At 38.2% G+C, this 13,315-nt stretch overlaps 1 protein-coding gene and 1 non-coding gene across 2 annotated transcripts in view; both read left to right on the top strand.

The window, feature by feature from the left end:
- USH2A (usherin) overlaps window positions 1-13,315 on the top strand; it is an 868,259-nt gene that overhangs the window by 622,378 nt on the left and 232,566 nt on the right. Inside the window, exon 44 of the mRNA XM_053607912.1 lies at window positions 2,672-2,835. Coding sequence (XP_053463887.1) covers window positions 2,672-2,835 — 164 coding nt within the window. The remainder of the gene's footprint in view (window positions 1-2,671; window positions 2,836-13,315) is intronic.
- LOC128597782 (U6 spliceosomal RNA) lies at window positions 4,483-4,589 on the top strand. Its single transcript, XR_008383342.1, has one exon. It is a non-coding gene; the product is annotated as a U6 spliceosomal RNA (small nuclear RNA).

Genomic DNA, 13,315 nt, shown 5'->3' on the forward strand with positions numbered 1-13,315 from the left:
CTGATGCTGTTTATTCTGCTCTTAGCAAAGAACCACAAACATGGTATCACTTTAAAGCCATAAAGATTATTAATTGTGTAAGAGAAGAGACACGTGGGAGAAAAATAAAATGTTGGAGGAGAGGAGATTGGACATCCAGACTCTAGCTAAATTCCTTTTAAACCATTTTATGAAGTAAAAAATAATTATAAATATTTTACCCAGGGAGAGAGCTAATGAAGCCAAGGTCACCGGTTCAATTCCCATGTGGACCATTAGCTACATTTCATTCCATTGTCATAGGCTTGCTACCCTCTTAACCCTGACTCACCATCCTTCATATTCATACTAGTGGTTGCAGAGGAAATTTGGCCAGACTGTTTGTATGTGTAAGCAAAAATCTATCCCCTCTGCTAGCAAAATAATTCAAAGGTCAAGCCCCGGTGATATGACATCATCCAGGTACAGGCAGACCAGATTATCATGGTGGTTGCTATTGCTACGATTATCATCATCACTATTCTGTGAAAAGTTTAGTGTCATGGTTGAAAGAGTAGTCTCTGGAGTCAGACTGTCTACATTAAAATCCCAGCTCTTGTAATTATTAGCTAACAAATTGGACAAATTATTTGATTCTTTGAGCCTATTTTCCTCATTTTCAAAGTAGGTATTATAATAGTCTATGGATTATTGCAAGGAATGAATGTGTTAATACACAAACATATAAAAAATGCCTGACATAGAAAATCACTATTGTGATTATGAATTTTTAATTGTCTTGGTCTCTAGACTATTTTGTACTTGCTGAAGAGCATGTATGTTAGTTTGCCAGGGCTGCCATAACAAAATACCACATACTGGGTAGCTTAAAACAACAGAAATGTATTCTCTTTCAGGTCTGAAAGACAAAAGTCCTAAATCAAATTGTTTCCAGAGCCAGACTCCCTTCCGAGGCTCTGGAGGAAAATTCTTCCTGGCCTCTTCTAACTCTGGTGGCCCCAGGCATTCCTTGGCTTGTGGCCTTGTAACTCCAATTTCTGCCTCTGTCCGTACCTGGCCAACATGTCCCTGTGTGTGTCCATGGCTCTAGAAAAATGTCCCTCTCTTTTCTCTCCAATCCAGCATTAGTTTGGGGGCCGTTCCTAATCAGTATGACCTCATCTTAACTTGATTATAACTGCAAAGACCCTATATCCAAATCAGGTCACAATCCTAGGTTCCAAGGCTTAAGACATGAAAATGTTTCGGGGGGGGGGTTGGCGACACAATTCAACACACTACAGCATTCAAAGCACAGAGAAAAGAAAGACAACAGACACCTGAGGGGACATTGAAAAGTCGAGACATATAGAAGACCTAGCACATATTTGGGAGAAATAGATAGCCTCAAAAAATCACTACGTATTCACCTGAAATCTCAAAAATAAAGCAACATCCTTAAATGTAATTGAGGCAGAACCCTGCAAAATATATATATATATATATATATATATATATATATATATCCTTGGGACATTAGTGAGGGACAGGATGAGTCAAGCAGATTTCTTCTGCTTACGTGATAGCAAAATGTTCTGAGAATCTGAACACAATTTTGGTCAAACGTTTTAGCTCAATCTTGCAAATGGCACCCTTCCTTTGCATCATGATCACCAGAAGTTGTGATATATTGAAACAAATACTGTGGGTCCTGCATGAGAGGCAAAGTATCCTTGATCAGCTCACAAATTCAAGTTAGGTAATGAGGATCAGAGGCTGGTGTTTGCCCTGAGTCCTAGAAGCCCCTGGATGGTCAAGTGTGCACACAATGAATTAGCAAGTGTCTCAGTCTGAGCTATTGTCCAATCATACCTTGCCTGTGTCTATAAGTAGCATTTTCCTACCCAGGAATTTGTGAATGAAACAAATAAGCCTGATGGTCTTCTCCCCCCTCCCCCTGCCCACCACCAAAGAGCCAAAGGAATGAAGAATTGGTGGCTTTACTGTGTTGAGTGTAACATATGACTGGAAATGTGCTCCCCATTCACATCACTGTGTCAGTTGTCGCCTTCTGCAAAGTCATATTCAGTTTCCACCGTAATGACTCCAGTAAATACATTCATACTCTGGCAAAATACAGCTCACTGTAGCAAAACTCTCAGCAGGAGAAATGCTGTACACTTGGTCACAGTTACAATTTACTTTAGGGTTTATCTGTCTGCAATGAGATTATGGGAAAGAAGCACAGGAAGAGGAAGAAAATGGTGATGAGGGATCCTGATATTTGAAAATGGATGAGCTTCCGAAAAGAGGAGCATAAAACTCTCTGGATCAAATTCAGATAGAAAGCTGGCAGGTTGCCAGATTTGTAATTGCATCTTGAATTGAGCTGTAATCCTCACCACTCTGGAAACAATAAGAAGAAGAGAACGATAAACCACATTCGTTTTAAATGGCAATATTTGCTTAACAATCCTAATAAAATATTTCTCTGATGCTTTGGTTAAGGCTGGTGAATTATAAAAATAATAATATGTTTGGTGTAAGGAGGAAAAAGAGAAGAATGTTTTTCTTAGGGTGAAAAAAGAAAGCATTTTGTGGAGGTGGGAGAAGGAAATCCTGTAATTTGTAAAGAAAAAATAAATTATGTATTATATTTTTTATAAAATAGAAACTTACATACTTTTTTTTTTTTTACAAACCAACTTGTTAGATTTACAACCTACGAGTATAAACTGTTTGTACACAACAGCGTGGGTTTCACACCAAGCCGAGAAGCCACTGTGACCACGTTAGCTGGACGTCCAGAGAGAGGAGCCAGCCTCGCCGTGAGAGTTCTTAACCACACGGCCGTAGAAGTGAGCTGGGCTAAACCAAGTAAGTAAACATCTCGTATCTCTGTTTCCCCTTCGTGTATGAGCACCCAAATGAATGACCCAGGAGCACATTAAAAAACACAAACTAGGGTGGCGCCTGTGGCTCAGTGAGTAGGGCGCCGGCCCCACATGCCGAGGGTGGCGGGTTCGGACCCAGCCCCGGCCAAACTGCAACAGAAAAATAGCCGGGTGTTGTGGCGGGCACCTGTAGTCCCAGCTGCTCGGGAGGCTGAGGCAAGAGAATCGTAAGCCCAAGAGTTAGAGGTTGCTATGAGCCGTGTGACGCCACGGCACTCTACCCAAGGGCGGTACAGTGAGACTCTGTCTCTACAAAAAACAAAAAACAAAGAAACAAAAAACATAAACTAAAAACCCAAAGACCCCCAGCAGTTTTTCTTGAGAAGTAAACCTGCCTACGTCTGTGCCCCAGTCGGGCCTCCTGCTCACACTTCTTCCATTGCTTTTGGGTGGAGATTGTAGTTTCTATCATAACAGCCGGTTGTGATGCAAATTTCTCAGTATTGATTTGATACCATGTAATACCATACACTTTCCTTCAGAGAGGCCTGCCTGCTATTTTGCAACTCATCAGTAAGAAGCATTTGATTGGATTGCAATAGTGTGACAGATTTGGGGGGGGGAGGGGGTGAATCATCTTCAGCACTGTGTGAACAGAATTCTAACTCCATGTGGTAAAAGGAAGCCTGGAGCGGTGCCTGTGGCTCAGTGGGTAGGGCACCAGCCCAATATACCGAGGGTGGCAGGTTCGAACCCAGCCTCAGCCAAACTGCAACAAAAAAATAGCTAGACGTTGTGCCAGGTGCCTGTAGTCTCAGCTACTCCAGAGGCTGAGGCAGGAGAATTGCCTAACTCCAGGAGTTGGAGGTTGCTGTGAGCTGTGACGCCACTGCACTCTACCAAGGGCGAAAAGTGAGACTCTGTCTCTAAAAAATAAAAGTAATAAAAAAATAAAAAACGAAGCCTGCATATTACCCCTGGATTTGCTTAAATAATGCAGGATCTGACCTCTGTCCTGTTTTTTGCTACCCCTCAACCAATTCCAAACCTTACAGAATAAATCCCTTTGTTAAAATAAACATTTTGATTCAGTGAAAGGCCACAGTCAAGGATATAGAAGGGCACATGTAGACCCAAGACACAGGTTCCCTACCCCTCTGCCACATTAGAAACAGAAATAACTAAGATTTCAGGGCTATTTGAACAGTGAATTAATTATTTAATATCTGATCTGTTAATTTGTGATGATCTATTTTGAAAATCTAACCAAAAAAAAACAGGCCTGACTCTGCATGAACGTATGTTTTGTAATTATTCTTGTAGGCATATCTTGATATCTGACAAATAGTTAAACCAAAACTTGCTAGAATGTTAGCAAGTGTTGAGAAATATCTGTTTTGGGAAGGCCCAATTTAAATATGTTGTTTTATGAAGAAAGCTCTGCTCACGAGGGCAATCATCTACTATTATATATATAAAAAGATATAATATTACTACTGGTTGTTATGTGATTTCGATCCAGCCTTGAGTATTATTACAGCCTAGTAGAGAACTGCTTCTTTTACAACACCTGAGTGAATCTTGCCCCAATGTGGTGTGATGTCAGTTGTAAATTAAAACCAGCATTATGGTGCTCGCTTCGGCAGCACATATACTAAAATTGGAACGATACAGAGAAGATTAGCATGGCCCCTGCGCAAGGATGACACGCAAATTCGTGAAGCGTTCCATATTTTAAAAAAAAAACCAGCATTATGTGGCATTAATTATAAATTAAATTAATTACTGGTTGTGTCGATCTACATTACCACTAAATAATCCATTTTTATTAAAAAAAAAAACCATCAGCGTGATTCTCACGAGGTTGCGTGTTTCTAATGATCTTGACATCTGTATTGGAATCTTTTAAACCATTTAATAAAGTAATATAAGTTAATAGATGCTTAGGATTACCCTCTGAGACACCTCTGGGAAAAATAACAAAATTTCTATCTGGGAATGTATGTTTAATATATTTTCACTCTTCTTTGCTGCTCCACTTCACCCACTGATTCATCTAAAAAGCCCACTCATAAAAATAAACTACCCCCACACCCCCATCTGACATTTGAATACTTGTGTTAAGATCTGACTGCTGAATTTTCACCAATATAGGTCCTTTATGTTATAATTGCATTCCTGAAGTAAGCATGCTTATAAAAACTGACAAACCTAATAGATCTGAAGCAGCTCACTGAAGTTTCATTACCTTGGTAATCTGAACCTCTGACCTTCGGGATGTAGGTAATGCAATCTGCTGTTATTTCCATTCATACCTTAGAAATTTTTCAGATAACTATTTGTGAGCGCAAAGGTTAACTCTCAGAAGAGGGTCAGCCTTGCGAAAGCTTGTTGCATTATCATTTTCTTCCTTTGTGGAACTTGCTATCTTAAGTAAATTAACGAGTCACTTCTCTATGAAAAGCCACCTATTTTTTGCAATTGTAATTATAAATTGTTTTATTTCCTGGTAGGAAAAAACTGGGGTAGATCCTAAAATGTTCAAAGACGCAAAACGATAGATTAAAAATACCATAGTTGAAAATCATAAGATTTAAATTTATAAATACTTCCTCATTAAAAACTCCTTTTCAAAAAATCCATAAAAGCATTTTTGTTGTTTGGTTTTGAGACAGAATCTCTCTTTGTCGGAGTGCTTTGGCGTCATAGCTCACAGCAACCTCAAACTCTTGGGCTCAAGTGATCCTCTTGCCTCAGCCTCCCAAGTAGCTGGGACTAAAGGCACCTAACACAATGCCTGGCTAATTTTTTAGAGATGGGGTCTCACTCTTGCTCCTGAACTCAAGCAATCTACCCACCTCAGCCTCCCAGAGTGCTAGAATTATAGCTGTGAGCCACGGAGCTCAGCCATAAAAGGTATTTTTAAAGGCATAGTCCTTTTACTAAGACCCTTCCACATGTATATATTATTGTGGTAGCAAAATGTTTCTGGTGAATTTTTACTAATCACAGTTTGATCATAATCATAATAAGTTACTGAAAATTTGAAAAGGGCAGCTTTTAAACCTTAGCATCACATGTGAAGTAATGTAATGTAAAACATTTCCGCATTTCTTCATTTTGGTGGGGGAAAGAGGCAGAGATTATAAACTTGTAGCACATAAGCCATATTTCCTTCCTCCATCCTCCATATATTGTTAGGTCCACAGTATTTGAAAAAATAATATTTTGCCAAGACATAAAAATCAGAAGATTTCACATAAAGAAGATTTTGGAATTCATTTGAAAAATCAAATGATTGGGTGAAACTATTCCCATAATTCTAGAAGGAAAATATCAGTTGGCCCTGAGTGGTGGCTGCCTCTATAAACTGGCCATACCCATGACATCTGATCCAGTCCCCATCGTCCTGGTCCTAGTGGAGACTCTATGTAATAAAACAAAATATCTTGTCCTAAAGTAAATACAATGAAAATGCAGGTGACTTTTTTAAGAAATAACATTTTTATAAGACGTGATACCAAAATACCTTCACCTAAATTATTCATACAATACTCAGAAACTTCATAATTTACCCAAAATTACAGTTAGTGTGTAGCAGTTCTCAACCTCAAATGTAGGGGTAGGCATCAAATTTTCTCTGTTTTTCATGCGTGTAGCCTTGGTAGTCCTTACCAGTTTATCAAGAATGATGTGACTCTTCCCATTTGACTACCCGTTCTAAAATAAAAGGAAAATTACTGATACAAAAATGTTCACAGAAAGGAGTACAGGGGAGAGGCAGCACTTCCTCTGAGGCTGACTCATTAACAAGGTCAACAGTGTTGAAAAAAAGCAAGAAAACATTGGAGGGAGGGAGAGAGGGAATCACTGGGAGGAGGAAATGAGAAATCTTCTAAATGTCGTCCTCTTTACAGTTTGTGTAGCATGAGCCCAGCTCTCAGGTGCTCACGTCTTATATCGTATAACCTTCCCTGATTTGTTCTCTCCTTCCTTTCTCTTCCATCTTCCCTCTTTCTCTTTTTTTTTCTTCTACCTTCCTCCCTTTCTTCCCTCCTCTTTGCCTTTCTATTTGCCATAAATATTTATTTATCACTTACTTTATCCTGGGCCTTATGAATGCAAAGATGAATGACTTGGCTTTTGCATTATAGTATCTCAGGGAACTCTGGAAAATTCATACACAAATTCCAGATCTCACCTCTTCTGAAAGGCACCCACCATTGTTGTCTTGCCTTGCTCCTCTGTTCTCTTTCCTGTCACTCCAGTTACTAAAGCAAATAGACGCCATCTGCCTTTTGCCCTGTCTTCCCTTCCATTCCTGTGTGCACCTGTTCTTTTTCCCTTAAACTCTACCTGTGCCCACCTGTCCTCTCGTCAGCCTCCTCCTGGACCACACTGGGAGCAGGAGCAGTTCTCAGTTTCAACTATACAGGCACGAACAGTACCCTAAGAAATCCAAAGCCACGTGGAGAAAGACCCTGCATTCTTAAGTGACCACAGGAAACACAATCTGCTTTGCTCATTTTGAGGCGATTATGTGAGATATAAGTTAACATTGATTTTAATTAAGTTACTGTATTTGGGGGATTCTTGGTTATAACAGTTTAACCCACTCTCTCAATCTTTGTTTGCCCACATCAATTTTATTTAAAAAGCAGAAACTAGCTATCATATTTTTAAAACTAAATATAAAATGATGAATAATTAATACATCTAATATACCATCTCCTTTAAATATAATTTTCTCTGGTGAGCCACAGATAGGAGACAGGCAGAGACTAAAGTAACCAGTAAGTTTCCAAAGTGCAGTCAGTTACTTGTTTTGCAACAGATGCGTAAACTAGGTAGAAGACATGAAATATCTTGCTGGGAAAACTAAGGGGGCTGACTTGGGGAATACTTTCCAAGAAGATAATTTTGTCACTTCATGTGAGCAGTAGTAAAGAGGCAGAGGAAAGAATCTTCTCAAGAAGTTTTGATAAGCTCAAAGTTTCTGAGAACTACTTGGTTGATGACAGGGCTCTGCACCATGGATCTTGGAAAACTGGACTGTAATTTGGAGAGTCTGGGAGCAAAATCAACACCTTCATCATAAAATAACCTCAGTAAGGTCATTCCAGATTTTTACATTTGAACAAAATTACCTCCATAAGCCTGTTGTGAGAATAGACAAATAAATTAGGAAACCCTAATGAATGGAATGATTTACTGAATTGATCTGAATCAGGACAATAACCTTTTTTTTTTTTTTTTTAATGAAGGGCCAGAAAGTAAATAATTTAGACTCTGCAGGCCAGACAGTCTCTGTCTCAACTACTCAACACTGCTATTGTACCACATAAACAGCAATAGATGATTTTAAATGAGCATGGGGCTTGTGTTCTAATAAAACTTTATTTTAGATACTGAAATTTTATTTTCATATAATTCGCATATGTCACAAAATACTATTCTTCTTCGGATTCCCCCCCCCAAAAAAAAAAACATTTAAAAATCTAAAAAGCTTTCTTAGCTCACAGGTTGTATAAAAACAGGTGAGGGGGCATATTAAGCCAATAGACCATCTAGAAGCTGACCCTCCATCTAAAGTACATAATTGATGTTGACAATTATCTTGGTCCTTCTGTGTTGCTATAATGGAATACCCAAGACAGGATAGTTTATAATGTGAAGGGGCTTATTTACCTTTAAGTTCTTCAAGAAACTTGGTGCCAGCATCTGTCAGTCTTCTAGCAAGAGCTTTTGTGCTATAGCCAAATCAGGCAGAGAAGGTCAAAGGTGGAGCAGATGTTTCAAGAGGCAAAATATTAGGGGCATCTTCAATTTATAACAGCCCACTCTCACAAAGACTAATCCATCCTTGGGAAAACAAATGTAGTCTTGACAACAAACCATTCAAGAGAAATTTGCTCCCATGACCTAAAAACCTCCCACATAGGCTCTGACTCCCAACATTGCCACATTAGAGATCAAACTTCAACATGAATTTTGGTGGGGACAAACCATATCCAAACCATAGCAATAATCTCTAAAAATAATCAAATAGTATATGAGAAGTATAATCTAATTGCTAAGGCAGGAGGACTTTCAACTAGCTCATCTGTTATAGACTGAAGGTTTTGTTTCTCCAAAATTCATAGGTTGAAGCCCTAACTCTTAGTGTGGCTATGTGTAGAGACGGGGCTCTAAGGAAATAATTTAGGTTACATGAGATCATAAAGGTAGGGCCCTGATTCCACAGAGCTAGTGCTAGTGTCCATATAAGTGGAGACACCAGAAAGCTTGCACGAGTTGTATGGCTCTCTCCCCACCTCTATATAGAGAGGAAAGGCCGTGACCTGATTCAGCGAGAGACCACTGTCTAAAAGCCAGGGAAAGAGCCCCCATCAGAATCCAAGTTCTGGTAACTTGGTCCATCACACATCGATGGTGGACTTTTATTCTCCAGACTGTGCAAAATAGCTTTCTGTTGTTGAAGCCACCCAGTCTAGTATGAATTTTATTATGGTAGCAGAGCAGACTAATAAACATCTAGCAACTGTTTTGAATTTGGAGGGAATCCATTTTAAGGAGAAGGACATCTTCTATATTTGAAAATTTGCTCCAGTTAAGACTACATTTCTAACCAACAATTGGAGATTGCCACCAAGATGGCATTTAATAGCAAAGGTCAGGTCCAGAGGTTAAGACCATCCTCAACTCAGTGAGTCTGACCTGATATACTACAGTTAGGTAAATACCTACTCAGATAAATTTATGTGGTCTAAATATATAGGTCGCATATAATAGGATTAGACTATCTGAGAGTATGTTTCCCAATGTCCATATATTTAATATATCTATACCAGAATTCTCCATTCTTTTCTATTGCCTCAAATACAAGCTAGTATGTATGCCTCAGCTCCTGATGAAATAATTCTAGTTCAAATATTCACACTTTAATTTTTAAGTTCATCTAGTTGCCACAAAACTACTTCAAACCCAAGAAATCTCAAATGAAACTAGTCCCCAAACCTCCACTTCATTAATTCCTCCTGTGTTTTCTATTTTATTGAAGAGAATTCGCCTAGACACCAAAACCCCAAACCTTAGCTATATCCATGTCTCTCTCTTATCCCTTTCTAAACTCTGATGTTTCATTCAAATGTCTTAGCTAATTTCCTCTAGTGGATCTGCCATCCCTCAGGGCCTTGGAATCCTCCAGGGGAAAAGTAGAAGATCAGAGAGGGCCAACTACTGCCTAGTACTGGTCCCATGACCTTAAACAGGTGCACAAGACCCAGAAAATTTAGTTTAGTTATTTGACGAGAAGAGAAAAACATTGTTATTAGTGAGTTCTAGAAATCTTTGCTACAACTTTCATTTTCTGTGGCGTATTTGAAAATGTAAATGCTATGTCTGCTATGAATGCTGTTGGGGTTCGTGATGTCTTTCTCTACTTTCCTATGTTTTTCTCATCTGTGTCTGATAAATAATCGAATGCACTCACACTCGCCTGTCTTCCTCACGTGCCATTCTCAGTGTCTGGTTGATGAATTATTATTGTTGTTGTTACACGCTTTTTACACAACTATTTTCTCTGACTCGCTTCTATATTTGTCATCAGTTCTTAAACTTTCCCAATCTTGATTTCTGAATCTTGATTCATCTTTCTGTTTTCTGAAAAACAATATTTTGGATAGTTTTATAATGAAACTTCAAAAATTAAATTCATTCATTTATATTCTCTTGTTGCCTATATCAGAAAGTATTTCTGTTATTCATGAACATTGTCTTAATTTTTGCCTATATAGGAAAAATTGGGGGTTTTTTGTTTTTGTTTTTTGCTCACAAGTAATCACTTGGATGGGTATAAAATTCTTAGATCAAAATGTCTTTCCCCAAAACTTGTTGAAATTTTTCCCATTGTTTTCCCACAGCTGATGTTCCAGAAAAAAGTGTGATGCTTGTCTGATTTTTTTCTCCTTTGTAGATGAGCTTTTATTTTTAATTTACCTTTAAAATGTCATAATATTTTCTGTGTCTACATTTGTATATATTGTCACTGTTTTAGACAAAAATATATGTGTATTTTCAGTTGGTAGACATAAGCCTTCATTCTGGGTAAGGTTTAATGGTATTCTTTATATCATAATTATTGCATTTATTTTCGAAGTTAGCTAGATTTTTTTCCATTCTCTGTTTTCAATGCCTATAACTTTGACTTCCATCAATTTCTCAGCTGTCATTCTCGTCTTCATTCTTTGATAATATGCATTTTAACTCTGGTCATTTCTTCTTCCAGCACAGATTTTAATTCTGCCATTGCTTGCTATGTTTCCCTGCTCTCCTTTCTTACACAAGGCAGATCCTTTCACATCTCTGTCCTCATGGCTGTATTTTTATGATTCCAGGTAACTGTTTCATAGAGGAAAATCTCTGCTCTTACAGGTTCTATGCAATGTTTCCCTTATCTTGTGGTACAAAGAAGCCTTGTTACTTATGTCTTCCTCTTTAAAATGGGAGGAATACATTGAAGTCTTCCTCAACAGAAGGGGAGGGTGAAATTTACTTGCCTTCTCATTCTAGCTATTTCAATTTCAATAGCCTTCCTCTCTCAGAGGTAAAATCAAGGTCATCAGCCTTTAATTTTGTGCTGGTCTATTGAACTGAGGACGTATCTTCAGTTTCTGAGACGGTTCACTGACTTAGGAAGAGCCCACTGAAGTTTAAAGGCCTTCTTGGAGCAATGAAAAAGCGTACTCCTCTGCACATGCTGCTCCCAGAACTTCTTACGTGATGACTAGAAATACAAAGATACATGTGTTTCTACTCTTTTTCTATCTTTTTGTCTTTGAACTTAATGTCTGCATGAATGAGGAAAGAAAAGTATTGAAGGGGATGTTGGCCAGAGGGAGGATAGAGCAGAAATCTAGCATTTGCTGCCTGTTTCTGGTCCAGCTGACTCTATGCCAGGCACTAAGACACAAACCCTGGAACTGAATCTCCGTCTTTTCTGTCTTCTTTAGGCCAATAGGTTCTGTTCTTTTTCAGAGGGCTTGACATATAGGACATGACTAAGAAAGGGATGAGATGGTATCTCATCCAGCATCAACATATGGTCTTGGCTCATCTTGGATTTGTGGTGCTAGTCTCGACGTATTTAATGCATCTGCACAGGTATATTATTTACCATTTCATAGAAGAGATATCACGTGCATTTAATAAGCCAAGTAAAGCCCATTTATATTTGTAAGTATAGATGGAAAGTACCTCATTAATATATCTCTGACTTTATGATCAGCTTGCTTACTTAACAAACTAAAATATAACATGAACTTCCAACTAGTGTACTTTCCATTATACCACAGTAGTCACCAATTAATGAGTCATAATATTGTGAACCAATAGAAAATAGTTCTAACAACAGAAGGAACTTCCGCACTTAGAACGTGGTTTTGCTGTACTTGATTACTATTATCATTTAGGATATATATCCTATCCTAGGATAGGATATATCATTTGGGAACTGTATAACCAGTTCCTGCCAGGGAATATTGACCTCTATCATTATTCCGTGCTTACATTTTGTGGCATCAGAGAAAAAAAAAATCTCAATCCCCAGAGATTTCAAGTTGATGATAAAAGCCTCCTAATATAAACTTGTCCAACAGTACTCAGACATTGAGTACTGTTTTTTAACTATTGCTAGAGATAAAATAAAAGCAATGGTGTTATTAGGGAAAGCCTAAATATTAATAACACCGAGTTTTTATGCATGATCCTCGAGACTTTAACTGTAAAGGGGATCCTTGAAAGAAAGTCATATAGTTCCCAAAGCTATGTTACTTTACTTGGCCATGTGCCAGGATCTTATATATTTAAAAAATTGTAATTCAATAACCTGGAAGAGAAAGGCAATATATGCCTCCCAAAATAGTTGGACTGATGTTGCTGAAATTTTTTTTGATGCTTGATTTGCCACACACGTTCAGAGGGTTGTATGCCAACACTCTACTCCCACCCTAAAACAAACCAAGGTACCAATTCCTGCTAATTCCTGCTAGTTCCTGAAAATAATATTGAAATAAGTAGACCAGTATACTACTTCTTATCTAAGAAAATATCGCTGGTTTTGCATGTCTTCTTTTTAAAGAATCATTGTGGGTAGATAATGAGAAGCAGAGCTAAGAGCAAAGAATAGACTCATTGGGTAAAAGGAGAAGAAAAAAAAAAAAGACTGGTCTTTGAAAAAATAAGGGTTGAGGAATTGATGACTTATGTTTACGGAACAGTGATTGATTTGGGGCATCTTTTAAAAGGTTGTCTGCACTATAGACACACATTGCATTTGGAAAAAGGATGAGGGAGGCTTGATAAAAATTTAAATATCATCCTAGGATCCTACTGTGCCAGTCCTTCAGGAGAACATGCTATGTACACGGTCAGTGTACGTAAGAGAAAGTCTGTCTTAGCATCAT

This window comes from Nycticebus coucang, chromosome 10 (assembly GCF_027406575.1).
Source record: "Nycticebus coucang isolate mNycCou1 chromosome 10, mNycCou1.pri, whole genome shotgun sequence".
Lineage (NCBI taxonomy): Eukaryota > Metazoa > Chordata > Mammalia > Primates > Lorisidae > Nycticebus > Nycticebus coucang.